The following is a 14615-nucleotide window of genomic DNA, read 5'->3' as shown; positions in this document are numbered from 1 at the left end:
TACCCCTTCCTGATAGAGTACTCATGTCCATCTTTTCTGTACATCCTCTTCCCAGAATCACGTGAACTTTGGAGGATGTCAGAGAGTTGCAACATCTGCACCACCTGTTAAGCTTCATTCAAGTGAAACCCCTGTAGAATACTCTTTACATTCATTCAATCCCCTCCTTCAAAACAGTGGTTCTGGGAGGACAGAATGAGAATTCATTAATCCCTTATTTTTTGTGATTGTTTGCAGCCAATAATACCCCAGTGCTGACACTCTTTGTTGCTACTTTAGTGGTCATTCCTCTGTGCTCTTGTAACTTTTTGACTGATCTTGGCTATTCAGGGACCATGTACTAGAAGTGATGACATCAAAATGGTATGGAGTCGGTGATGTTTAGGTACGTGCTGACATTACTATGAGCAAACGAAGCTAATTCAAGTAAAGTGAATGGCTTCCTGACCAAACATATGGATGACCCTAAGTGTAGCCAGCCAAGGATCACTCAATGTATGACCTGAATTTTCAAAAATCATCCAAGGTGGGAGGGGGGGTAGAGAATTAGAGCCTGGCAGAGCTTTTTAACAAAAATCTCTCCCATTTTGGTTCTGCATAGCAACTACCCAGATCACCAGGGAAGCTTCTTGCATAGCAACAAGCCAGAACACATAAGGTGGGAATGGCTGGTGGTAATACTTCTAGCACAGGTTTACTTTACTTTACTTTTGCTAATTTATATACTGCCTTCCACATCACCTGGGCCACTTTACCTGGACTCTAGCAGGCTTCAATCTGTGGTCCATGGTATCTGCAGTGACATTTTCAGGCAGTGTTACCGGATCCTTCGGGAGAATTAGACAGGAAGGTGTGCACACAGCACCTGGAGGGTAAAAGAGCAGGTAATTACCTTTTGCTCCTGAAGCCACTGAGATCTCTTGGGCATTGTGAAGCTCTACCTAAGCTCTTCATGTTGCTCCCACTTTGAGACTCTAAGAGGCTACATTGCATTCATGATACCTGTGATCCAAAAGCCACAGAAAGTCATGTGCAAAGATATGAATAGTTCTAAAGTTTGAACTGTTCTGCATTTAAGATACACAGCCCAAACTTCTAGGCTGTTCAATAGCCTTTGAATGAAGGCTGTGAGGTCCAAAATTCTTCTCCAGCTCAGATGAAAACCCAAATCCAATAAAAATTGCTGGCTTCCATGCCCTGCTTCTCTCTGGGCTCATCCACAATGGAGTTTAATGTGAAGCTGCATCCATCAATATTTGATTTATGTATTTATTTTTGTAGCATCCAGATGATATCCTCCTCACTGAAAAGGCACTTAACTCCCCCCATCTCAAGACAATTTTGGGTTCCTCCAGTCCTCCAATAATGAGACAAATCAATTAGAATTAAAATAACATTGTTGAATTAATCCATAGACCATTATAGCAGCAATTAATCTGAAATGTACCATTAATTAAATCACTGCTGACTCATGAACTCTTTCCTAATTTTTGAAGAAATTGAGAGACTTGGCTTTTTGCAGGGAAGGGGGGAAGCTTTCTTCCAAGAACCTGAAAAAAGGTGGCTGCAGAAGATAAGGGGAGAAGTTCTTACCAATTCCATAGCCTTCCTCACACTTGTACTCCACTGAGTTCAGCTCTTCAGGTGGTGAACATTCCCCCTGCAGATCTTCACACAATTTAAATTCCTCTGTCCACAAGCCATCTTTAGTGCAAAGGATTGGGACCTGAAAGTACACAGGATGCAGAACTCATCACCCAGAAGACCTTCTTAAGTTTGTCTGTGGGTTGTTAACAACAACAACAAAATTTTTATTATTTATATGCTGCCCATCTGACTGGGTCGGCCCAGTTAACACCTTCCCTCAGCTAATACAGCTCTGGACCCCTCAGTCACCCACTGTGACTGTTTTGCAACTTTGATGCTAAAAAATTTTCTTCTGCAGACATTGCGATGCTGTCTTGAGCAAAAATCCAGATGAGGTGCCCAATCTAGTTCTATTCTATGGGATCAGTTTCAGTTGAAGTGGTCTGGTGATGTGGATGAATGTTTTGTAATAATGTGGCCAACCACTTGCCCTCTGGACCTTTATTACCCTTCTTGGCTGCTTAAAGTGAACATTCTCTCTCTCACACTGTGTGTGTGTGTGTGCATGAGAGAGAGAGAGAGAGAGAGAGAGAGAGAGAGAGAGAGCGCAGATGGGTTCAGGAGGGGATGAGCGTTCCAATGAGAGTCTGTCAAGGCTGAGAACAGTGAGACTGTTGTGGCATCCAGTCCGCTTCCACTGTGCCAACCTGCTTCTCCCGGCTACAACAGAGTATCTTGCACAGCGGTGTGCCTGTGTGGAAGGAATCTCAGCCATGCAGTAAAACCCTCGTACAGCAGCTTCCTATTCTACAAAGCTTTATTGTACAGCACCAAAACAAACAGCCAGGAGAGAGCGAAGACATGCTTCTCCTGTCGCAGCCAAAACAGAAAGTAAAAACGTTCACATATCAAAGATGCAAACACCCCCCCAGTGACAGGACGTCATTGCCCTCGAGCTGTTAACTCTGTAACTCTGAGTGCAGCTTTACACAGGGTGTTGTCCTTGATGCCCTTAAAGGGGTATATGACCACTCCTGGGGGGCAGGGCAGACAACCTGGATCAGAAGTTGTGAAAGAAATACTCATCTAGTCACTAAAATCCACAAAACTGCAAAGCAATTTTGGAAGATACTGATTATTTAGACTCATTTTAGTCTGGATTCCAACATGGATTTGGGATTTGATTGGATTTTGTCACCCTGGAGGATGACTCTTATAGATACCCCATTTCCCATCTTGCAGAGCTGTTCCAGGAAGATACATTCTCTGAAGAAACAGGTAGCTCAGTGTGCCAGATACAGCGATTCCTGGACAGGGATAGCCTGCCTACTGTGGCTCATGCAATGGTAACCCTAGAGCCAAATTACTGAAATGAACTCTGTATGAGGACGGCCTCACATTTGGTCTGGAGGTTGTGGTCAGTGCAGAATGAAGTGGTCATGGTTGCCGTCTGACAACACCTAGCACCAGCACTGAGAAATGCACTGCCAATGCACTGGCTTAAGGTCTTACTGTTAATGTCAGAGCCCTAAACAACTTGGGACCAGAGGAAGATCACCTGACCCCCCTTATATATCTCCCCATACACTGCAGCCATCCATGGAGTCCTTTTTGTGGTGCCACATACATTGTAAGTCCTATTTGTAGCCTCTCAGACTTGCTCCAGTGGCTCCTTCCTTGTGGAACAAACGCTGGCCATTGGACTTAGCCAAGCTCCAACATAATATACTTTTCTTTTTTCTTTTTAAAATGCTTTATTAGTTTTAAAGCATTTATATAGATAGATAGATAGATAACTGCTTTTTATCCATTTATATATTTTTTGTATTGTTGTTCACCACTATGATGTTTAGTTACGCTAAGCTGCCTACAAATATTTCAAGTAAGCAAACAAACAAACACACACACACCTCGATCTTATCCAGATTCCTTATCAGTGATTATGAGCATAAAACTAGGGACAGAAGTATTCTAGGTTAATTAATAAGCAGTTCAATGATCTGAATTTGGACATGCAGTGCAATAAATCCATTCCAGGGGAAGCAGGAACTACAGTATTTTTCGCTTTATAAGACTCACTTTTTCCCTCCTAAAAAGTAAGGGGAAATGTGTGTGCGTCTTATGGTGTGAATGCAGGCTGCGCAGCTATCCCAGAAGCCAGAACAGCAAGAGGGATCGCTGCGCAGCGATAGCAGCGTGAAGCCTCTTCAACAACATTTGATTCAGAATAATTTTTTTTCTGGTTTTCCTCCCTGCTCCTGTTTCCACAGGCTGAACTGCCCTTCTCTATGTTTCTCTATCTAGAGCAAAATAAAACCAAACTCAACAGCAGGGGTCGCCAAGGTTTACCTCACTTGGGCTGGTTCACTCCAGCAGAGATCCTTCCATGGGCTGAAGCGCGCGCCTGCAATTTCTGGCATCTGTGTCTGTGCAGACCCAATTTCTGGCACCGCAGAAGCGAGTGTCAGCACCGCGCTGTGCTGATTTAGTGCAGCATGCGAGGACTCGTTGAGCGGGTGGCTCGGTTCAGGGGTGGCTCATGGGCCAGTTAAATGACCCCATGGGCCGCTTGTGGCCCATGGGCCTTAGGTTGCCGACCTCTGCTCAAGAGATAGCAGCAAGCAAGGCAAAAAGAGGCAGCCAAAATGCTGAACTGTCAATTTTGCTATTTCTGCCCTTCCATTGAAATCTTAGATGCTCTGGGCTATTTAGTAAATCAGCCACTATACTGAACGATCCTTACCTTCTTATTCTGTGGGCTGCAGCTGAGAACACATTGGCTGTCAAGCTCAAAGCCATTTGTGCAGTTGTATATTCCCTCAAAGACGGGTGGGGGTGGCTTGCACAGCACTGGAACACAGCTGCCTTCTTCCCAAAAGCCACTTTCGAGACACTGAATATTCAGGAACTTTCTAGGAGGGGAATTAAAAACAGAGGAAAAGGCTGGTTATGTCACTGCATAGTATAGCACTGTTTGGAGGGGGGTGTCTTTGTTTTAACCTTTGCAATAGAGAGTGGTGATCAACTGGCCAGCTGCTTAAAAACTGATTGCAAAGTACTTTACTTTGGGGGGAGGGAATTGAATTTGCCATTATATTTATAGCTGTTTGACTACAGAACAGGAAGCATGAAGTGTGAGCTAAGGGAGAATAAAGCCAGAATATGTTTGAAAAGTGAGAAGCAGGTGTTGCTTTTAAGTAAATGGCAACAAAAGGACGAGTCAACAGAGCAGAGGGGCAAAGCAATGGCACATATCTAAAGCACATGACTTCCCCCAAAAGAAACCTAGGAGCTGTAGTTTCTTCCCCACAGAGCTACAATTCCCAGCAGCCTTAATGAACTACAGTTCCCACTATTCTTTAGGAGAAGTTGTAGGCTCATTTCCTCAGGCTCCCTTCCTGTGGAAGCTTGTTCAGGAACATGAATTTGCCCTGTATCTTCCCCTGTGAGGACAGGTGCAAATAACTCATTCTGTGATCTCTTTAAGCATCCTTTGACTCTCTTTTCATCCAAAGGCACAACCACCTCCCTTGCTAATCTCTTGCTACTGAGGTACGTCGGTTTGTCTTTTTATTGCTGGTCTTCATGTTTTTAGCAACGTGTTCCTCAAATTTAGCCTTTCTTATTGTCCACTTGCATTTCTCATGCCAAAGTTTTTGTTTCTTTTTGTTCTCACTTGGACAAGACTTCCATTCTCCAAAGGAAGCCTTCTTAAATCACTTACTTGATTGCTTTTTAAGCACACAGGCACCCTCTTGGCCTTGGTGGTGCCTGCCTTGGTCTGTGACCTACATTCTAGCTGAGCTTCTAATATTGTGGTTTTAAACAACTCCCAAGCATTTTGGAGAGATTTGACCCTCTTGACCAGGGGTCAGCAAACTTTTTCAGCAGGGGGCCGGTCCACTGTCCCTCAGAACTTGTGGGGGGCCGGACTATATTTTGGGGGAAAAAATATGAATGAATTCCTACACCCCACAAATAACCCAGAGATGCATTTTAAATAAAAGCACGCATTCTACTCATGTAAAAACATGCTGATTCCCGGACCGTCCGCGGGCCGGATTGAAAAGGTGATTGGGCCAGATCCGGCCCCTGGGCCTTAGTTTGCCTACCCCTGCTCTTGACTTTGCTTTTCAGCTTTCCTTTTAACAATACCCTCATTTTACAGAAGTTTCTTCTTTTGAAGTCAAAAGCAACTTTATTTATTTATTTATTTATTTATTTTCCAGCTGTCAATCTGCGCACATATTGAACTTGATTACACTATGTTCGCTGTTCCAAATCAAATCAACAACACTTGCTTCAGGTCCCAAGTGCCACTTAAGATTATGTGGCATGTGATCCAATGCCGTCTGAAAATAGCAACAGTCTGAAAAAGCCCTGGGATTCCCATATCTCAACTCAAATTCTTAGGAACTACAGTATTTTTCCATGTATAAGAAGCCCCCATGTATAAGACGATCCCTGGTGTTTTTTTTAACCCTAAATTAGGAAATCAATATTCCCTTGCTGCCGCTGAGGGAGGCTGGCACGTTCTTGTTTGTTAACTGTATTCAGGTATGAAAACCACTGAAGGGAAGATGATATGCATCACATATTTTACTCAGAATATGTTAACATTTGAGGACATATGTGCCTTTCAAGCTGAATCGTTTTCCTTTAACTTGATTGTTTGGATTTTGGAAAATCTGGATAATTTTATTTTTATTTTAAATAAGCTGTCTGCAGTAAGTAATATATCAGAACAGGCTGAAAAAGTGCTGCTGAACATTTGCAGATACAAGCTGCATAGCTCATCACCCCTTCCCAAGGCTCGGGATGAGCAGATCAGTTTATTTCCACTTCATGCCAATTCTACATATGTTCATTCATTAAGTCCATTCTATATTGTTTCCACCATCTGTGATGTTTTAAAAATCCATTCAAAAAAGCATGTATTTTGTTCTAACATATTTCTCATATTTCCTTAACTCAACATATTTTATCCTAAAATGCACATTTAATTGCATTCTGGCACGTTTTTTGAGCAGTGTATTACAAGATTCAGAGACATACACAATCCAAAAGATAGTTATGTTCTGATCTGCACTTTAATCTGAGCAGTACAGATTAGGTCGGTTTACATAGAAATCCCCATAAATCCAAGACCAAAAAACCTCAGAATTAATGAAAAGTAGATATATATAAATTCAAGACATCTTGGCAAATCTGCTTGTCTTGCATAATTTATACCAGTCACAGAATTCAGCTTTTGTTGTTCAGAATTTGAATTTGCACAGGTGCAGAATTCTTTAGCGTGGGGTGCATTGTTTATGTCCCTAGACATTCCAGTGGAGATGGTTCCTTGCCTGCTTGAGCCTCGTGCTTCCTGAGAATATCACATTCCCACAAAGAAGCCACTCCTCTTTGCATCCTTCCCTACAAGGCCCCCTCTCGTATTTCTCTTCAAATCCCTTGAAATCATGCAGCCAGTTACTGTGTCCCTTTCCCTCCATCAACCTAAAACTCTACAGCTTTGAGTCTTACAACAGAGCCTCAATCAAGTCAGTCTCTCCAGGCCTTTTGTCATTTCTGTGGCTCATCTCTGAATTCTGTCCAGCTTGTCAAATACTTCTGGTAAAGAAAAGTGAAATTTCTGCCAGAAAATACACCAAGGGCATCAAGCAGTAATAAAATAATGCTGCTTAAGTTTGAACACTTTTCAAGAAGAAGTATGTGTTGATTTTATCCTTGTCAATGACTAAAAGCAACTCAAAAACTTTCTGACCAGTTGGTTATGTTGGCCATCATCACTGATGATCAGCGACAACCCATGAGAGAGAAGCTAATAATAAAAGTATCCACTCACTGAGCCAATGATAATGCACAGTTGATCATTTTTAAGAGCAATGAGAGGCACTCTCCAGTACCATAAAATTAGCTTTAATCAATCATTGGTAGCCGTATAACTACAAATGTAACAGGATAGGAAGAGGTGGGAGAAGCTTCTCCAGAGGAAAAAAGCCTTCCTGCTTTCCTCTTAATTCTTAATAAGGCAGCTATTCCACCTAGTCTAGGCTGAGTAACTTATGAGCCACCAAGTCTATCACTGTCTATGAGTCATGTCTATGAGGCAGGAGATCCCTTGTGTTCCTTCTGGGTTGCCATACAAGGATGATAGGTCACAGGTTCAGAAGTCTGCTTCAGCCCCAGACATTTCAAATGAGATGTAAATTGACTAGACCAGAAAACCAAACAGCTTCTGTTCTAGCCAATCAAGTAAAACCATACACATTTTCCACTTTGCAAAGGGGAAAAGGCTTACTTCAGTCCACCCAGAGATGTGCAAAGACCCTTTCAAGTTCTACAGTTTTTAAAGATTTTCAGGTATGATTCTTGTAGTCACAGGCACTATTCAACAGGCAGCCACAACAGCAACTGCAACACATAGGGATGCGTCTTACAACGCTGTTGGCCATAGGTATGAGACTTGGCTTTTTGTAAATTCTGACTGAAGCGTTATAAAAATTCACCAAACTCTTTTGGCGTAAGAGACTGAAAGAACACGAACAATGAGAATATGTACTGCAAGCAGTGGAAATTTGAAGGTACTCTCTCCAAGATTCGGTTCCTTTCTGTGGGACCAGACTAGCCCCTCCCCCCACCGCTTTTTTAAGAAAAAAAGATGCCAGTGCTCACCATGAAGTTGCCACACTTCTGAAAACTGGGAGGAAAGGTACTGATACAGTGTACTCTTGAGTACCCCCAGAAAAAAAGCACTGGCCCCAACAACTGGATCTAAGTTGGATCATTGGTACATTTACCAGATAGCATCCTTTCCATGCCCTCATAAACTTCAGGTATCTGAAGAAGTGTGCATGCACACGAAAGGTCATACCAATAACAAACTTAGTTGGTCTCTAAGGTGCTACTGGAAGGAATTTTTTTTTATTTTGTTTCTCATAAACTTAGAAACTAATAAGAACATATTCAAATCCTTTCTTACACTGTGTTCTTATTCTCTACCCCCAACCCATCAAGCACATCAAGGGGCATGGGCATAGTCAGGATTTGTTTAATGGGGGCAAGCTTTATGTTGGGGGGGGGGCGAACTGAGTTATCTGAGATTACTTGATTGGGGGGCAGCTTCCCTCCCCCCCCCGCTATGCCCATGTCAAGGGGGGGAGGAATCATTCTGAGTCAGGAAACTCAACTGTGGTTTGTTTTCTTGAACCAGGGCTTCTGGGAGTACTGGAGTGAAACCAGCTGCCACCTAAGCTACCTAGTTGCAAGTATTGCGGACTCATCAGACACAGAAAGTAGAGTTAGAGAAGTTCAAAACGTTCATTTTAAAACTTCTAAAACATGGGTCGGCAAACTAAGGCCCGCGGACCAGATCCGGCCCAATCACCTTCTAAATCTGGCCAGCAGACGATCTGGAAATCAGCATGTTTTTACATGAGTAGAATGCGTGCTTTTATTTAAAATGCATCTCTGGGTTATTTGTGGGGTATAGGAATTCATTCATCCCTCCCAAAAAAATATAGTCTGGGGGGGCCACTAGGTGGCGCATCAGAAGATGGCTGACAATAACATCTCTCCGACCCACACGAGGTAATTTGGAGGCTATGATGGGGGTAATTAGCCTCCTTAACCCCCCCCCCCAGGATTGTGGGGGGGCGGCCCTTGCCTGCTGTGCCCTATACCACCCCCGAATTTGTGGGGGTGGGGGCACCAGGCACAAAGCCCTCCTGTGGGATTCCGGCACTCCTGGACGCCGTCCCTGATTCGCGCCGCTAGTTGCAAGCATCTTCAAAAGAAACAATTTGGACGAGATAAATTGCACATGCTTCAAGGAAAAAGGGGAGTAAAGACTAGACTGCTGACAGAAGAGATCTCTGATAACAAGACAAGAATAAAATATGAGAAGATACGTCAAGATACGTTAAATGACTGAGGGGGGAGGGGGGAAAAACCTGCCTTCCTTTTTCTTATGTGATTTAACAAGAATCCCCTCCCCTAATGACTCAGAAACTAAGGACTTAAGCTGTGGATTTAAGGCTGTGTGGAGATAAACTTTCGAACCAAAGCAATGTTTCAAGATGAAGCTGGAAAGCTAAGAGTTTTGGAATGACGCAGTTAAAAATGCCGTCGCCATTTTGGGAGGCATTGTTGGAGCTCTTGGGTCTGGGAGGAGAAAGAGAGAAATAGAGTTGTTTACATATCGTGGACCAACTTCTCGGTGGGACTTAAGAGCGACAAATGCCAAATTTATGATGGAAAGAGCGATGCTATCTACGAAGGAGATATATGGAAACCATCTGGACTTAGTGGAGGAACGGGAAATCCACACAGGATTATTATTTTGCTTATCGGCTTAAGGAGACTAACAGAAGAGATCGTAAAGGAAAAATAGAAATTATATGAACAAGATATGATGTGGAAACACCAAGATAAGACTGGATAGAATTATGAACTTTGTCTGGACTGATTGGGACTGATTTGGACATTAACGCAGTAATAAGAAGATGATCTGAATCCCCCTTTGGATCTTGAAGTATGGGTTCCCCCAACAAAATTTAAAAAATTGGCTTTGTAATTTGGAATTATGTGATGTGATTTAATTTGATGTGATTGGCCAGTTAATAAAAATTATATATATATATATATATATATATATATATATATATATATATAGTCTGGCCCCCCACAAGTTCTGAGGGACAGTGGACCGGCCCCCTGCTGAAAAAGTTTGCTGACTCCTTTTCTAAACAGTTCCCCCCCCCACACACACCACAGGAATCTGATGCAGCCACTGGTTGGCACTATTGTTCCTTCCCAGAGCTGCTTCCATACGAATGGAAACAGTCAACGGAAACCTAGCTCCCTAAGAAACTAGAAACGTGTTTCTACAGTGGCTGATTTTAATGTACCGTTGGATTTATTTTGGGTTTAAAATGTTCACAGCCTTACATGAATGCATCCTTATGCTTGTATTTTGTTTGCAGACTTGGTCCAGAAAAGCAGCTTAGAAATATTTCAACATAAATTAAAATAATATAATGAACTCCATTATATCTGAGATCCTAGCTGAATGTTACAAACATCATTAGAAAAATAAAAGGTAAGTAAAGATGCACTCATTGGCCGATTTCCAGGATGTGTCACTTTCTAATGTGTTCGCTCTTTGTCCCATTAACAACCCACCCACCCCACACACACAGAGGGAGGGAGGGAGGGAGAATACTGCAATTAAGTGTTTATTTTGGAACATACTTTCTCTGAAAATAGGCATTGTAAATGCATTGTGATACTTATCTGTGCCAAGAACTGGATTACAACATTCAGAGAAAGGTGAATTCCAAAGGATAGCTGAATTGTGGTCTGCACAGTAGTCTGAGCGGACAGATCAGGTAGTTTTCATTAGGCTTTGGGACAGCATGGCATGAATTTTAGCTTATTTTTATAATTTTATTGTTCATCTTTTAATAATGTTTTATGGTATTTTGTGTAAAGGCATGGACCTCACAAATCTAATAATAAACTTGTAAACTTGATTTGCAAGGATTGGATTCTTCAAGCATTCCTACATACCCTGCCACTGCCCCGTTTAAAATGGATCCTGGAATGTCTCAATTAAGGCTGGCACCCTGTCTTCTGGGATCGCTTTGGCAATCATCAAAGGGGCGCAGCAAAGCACCTCTGCTCTGGCACAACCTTTTCATGACCGCCTTCCAGGAAGGCACTTTGGCGACCGACAAAGGCTCACAGAAAAGCACCTCTCGGAGGCTGCAGAGGAGGAAGAGGCAGAGATCCTGCCTACAAGTGGTGCTCATCATATAGAAAGTATCTACATGTAAGCCACGCTCTGACTCTCAAGTATTCTGAAGCTCCGGAGCCCTAGAGCTGGAAAAATCTGGAGAGGGGTGGAGCACACAAGCCTCACATATAGGGAGGAAGAAGAAGAAGAGTTTGGATTTGATATCCCGCCTTTCACTCCCTTTAAGGAGTCTCAAAGCGGCTAACATTCTCCTTTCCCTTCCTCCCCCACAACAAACACTCTGTGAGGTGAGTGGGGCTGAGAGACTTCAGAGAAGTGTGACTGGCCCAAGGTCATCCAGCAGCTGCATGTGGAGGAGCGGAGACGCGAACCCAGTTTCCCAGATTACGAGACTACCGCTCTTAACCACTACACCACACTGGCTCTCCAGGGATTCTCCAGTTCAATCACACTTGTAGCCTTCTGAGTTCAACCTTCAGGAGAAAGTTGTTTTCTGCTGCTCCAGAGAAGCGGACACGGAGCAATGGATCCAAACTACAAGAAAGAAGATTCCACCTAAACATTAGGAAGAACTTCCTGACAGTAAGAGCTGTTCGACAGTGGAATTTGCTGCCAAGGAGTGTGGTGGAGTCTCCTTCTTTGGAGGTCTTTAAGCAGAGGCTTGACAACCATATGTCAGGAGTGCTCTGATGGTGTTTCCTGCTTGGCAGGGGGTTGGACTCGATGGCCCTTGTGGTCTCTTCCAACTCTATGATTCTATGATTCTATGATTCTAGGTGCCTGCAAAATATACTTGTCCTTACCTAACCCTGAAACAGAGTGTTTGTGTCTGGGGAGAAGGGAGGGGAGTTAAGTACCTGTTCACATAGCCAGCTAAGCAGCCAGTTTACTGAGAGGTACTGGGAAAGGATGAAGCAAGGGGTGGGGGGAAGAGAGAGACTTAAAAAACTTTGCTCTTAACCCTCCTTTGTAACAGAGCCACGACCACTTCTTCTGATCCTACAAAACTGACATTTATTTAGGATTAGCAGTGGAGCCAAAGCAAAAAAATAATAATCAAGGGTTTTAAAAAAAATTTCCAACATTTAAAGGGCAAAATTTGAAAGCCTCAGGAAGACATGTGAGGCACTGCAAGAGGTGTGTTTGATGTGAAGGCCTCAACATCAATCTTGAAAACATCACAATCCATACAGCAGGGGGACTGGCCCTCCCCCAAGTGTGTATTAGCAGTAGCCAGCTTTAGGTGCCAAGGAAGATGGCAATAAATTAGTCCAAAAGCTTCACATTATCTGCCAATGGCAGGAGATTCAAGGATTCCAAGTAGCAAAGCAGGAAAGAGGAGAGGTATTTACTGGTAAACTGGATGGAAACAAAACTGTAGCCTTAAGGGTTAGTATCCTTGTTTTCTCAGTGAACAGCAAAAGCATCAAAACAGACACCTCTCGCTCTTCACTACGAGACAGATAAACACCTCTAGTCTACAGCAATATTCCCTTCCTTCATGGTAGACTATGGGCCGAACTAGATAATGTATGAAATGCATGCAGAGCTGACCCAAGACATTTTGGCACCTGAGGCGAAGCACAAAATGGTACCCTCATACCCACCAGGAAAGAAGGGGTGAATAAAGATCTACATCAGGAATAAGGGGTGAATCCCCATGAATCCTGCCGCCTGAAGCAGTCACCTCACTTTGCATGCTGGGTGGGTGGGCCAGCCCGGAATGCATGAATAAATTTCAGCATCTGTGGATCAGGATTGGGGTTGTGCTGTGAGGGTTTTTTAAAAAAACCTTTCCTCCATGCAATAGTTCTGGAGTAAATCCCCCTCCCTTTTTATGCCAGGGCTTCAACACAGGGTGAGTTAACTCATATTAATACAGATTAGTTACCCTTAGAGTATATTTTTTTAACCTCTATTTTGGTACTTTCAATGAAGGTAGCTAAGAGTATACAACTGCTAGACTATTCTCAATGTTTGCTAATGACCAAATTATGATTATCAAGGGTATAATTGTGTGTGTGTGTGTTTCTGAAGTAAACTGTTCCACATAAAAAAAATCTGACAAATTGTTTTGATGTCTGAATCTTAACTGACAAACCATAGTTTTTGCTTCATTTTAGATTTCGGCATTACCCTTCTGTAGAGCTGCTCCCAGGGCAGCTAACAGATGAGTAGAACCATGAAGATGTCCTGGGTTTGTACAATTTTTCAGCAGGGTGGGATCTCTGCCCATAAGCTTTGCTTACTATCCCTTCCTCCCTGAAGTTTTCTATCATTTTGGCTAGGAAGCAGGATATAAAAGTTTTATACTGCTGTGTTTGTGGGAGTAGAGGGCCCAAACTCCGCTCAGTTTCAAACATTTTACATTTAGGTTTCTCTTACTGTGGAGTAAAGTGGAGTCTTGCCTGCTGCAACAGGAGAAGGGCTGGGGCAAGGGGAGCAGTGGCTGAATCTTCTCTTACAGCCTTGTTCATTTTTAAAGGTTTTCTGGGTGGCGCAGGATCCACCAACCCTTTCATGTGTTCAAAATAAATCATGCAAACTGAGCAGACTTACTCTGCAAGCGCAAACATACACGAAGAAGATGATTTTCATAATTTAGCTGGAGTGCAGCCGGTTGAGTTTACAGGGCAAAGAATTTGGGTTTAGTTGGCACGGACACTGGAATTATTTTGGTGCAAAAATATGAACAGGGCTGCATACATTTCCAGTTAATGTTAGGTGGCCTGCGGCCAAGCTACACTCTTGATCATCCTAGCTCTATCCTCATTCACCCACAGTGGCCTTTCTGAAGAATTTCCAGGTCCCACCCTGCTGATTTCCATTTCCATTTCCCTTCCCCACATCCACCTCTCTCTACACTTTTTATGATCTAACTTCAAATCAACTGCAATGTTTGGATAATGTGGGACCTACTGGCGGGAGAGGGATATACCAAGAAAGGAAAACAGAGGGTGAGGATAAGATCAGCCTTTGGTGCAAAGGCACGGGGGCCTGTAGCTTGCTCATGTTCTTGTTCTTATTCAGAATGACCACTGCTCTGGGCTGGCATTTTGTTCACTAGAATAAGTTCACCAATGGCAAATAACAGCTGGTATAAAGGATCCTCAAGTGACAATTTGTTTACCTACTTCCAGATTCTCCTGCCTCTGGCTCTGAAAGATGAATGAACCTTGAATAGGATGTGATCCTGCAAACAATTTTTTTTTTTTATTTGGTACATCTGAGTAGGAATCAAGATGGGGGGAGGGGGGATTATTACTAT

General features: G+C 43.0%; 1 protein-coding gene across 1 annotated transcript in view; it reads right to left on the bottom strand.

Annotated features, from left to right (window-relative positions):
- The window catches only part of PAPPA2 (pappalysin 2), a 114719-nt gene that overhangs the window by 21995 nt on the left and 78109 nt on the right, over positions 1–14615 (bottom strand). Inside the window, exons 17-19 of the mRNA XM_083621524.1 lie at positions 4331–4499; positions 1594–1726; positions 756–865 (exon numbers count right to left, since the gene is read on the bottom strand). Coding sequence (XP_083477650.1) covers positions 756–865; positions 1594–1726; positions 4331–4499 — 412 coding nt within the window. The remainder of the gene's footprint in view (positions 1–755; positions 866–1593; positions 1727–4330; positions 4500–14615) is intronic.

The sequence above is a fragment of the Podarcis filfolensis genome (genome assembly GCF_964270895.1).
Source record: "Podarcis filfolensis genome assembly, chromosome: 6".
NCBI lineage: Eukaryota > Metazoa > Chordata > Lepidosauria > Squamata > Lacertidae > Podarcis > Podarcis filfolensis.
The sequence above is the reverse complement of the archived record's forward strand: the minus strand, read 5'-3'. Positions and strand labels throughout refer to the sequence as shown.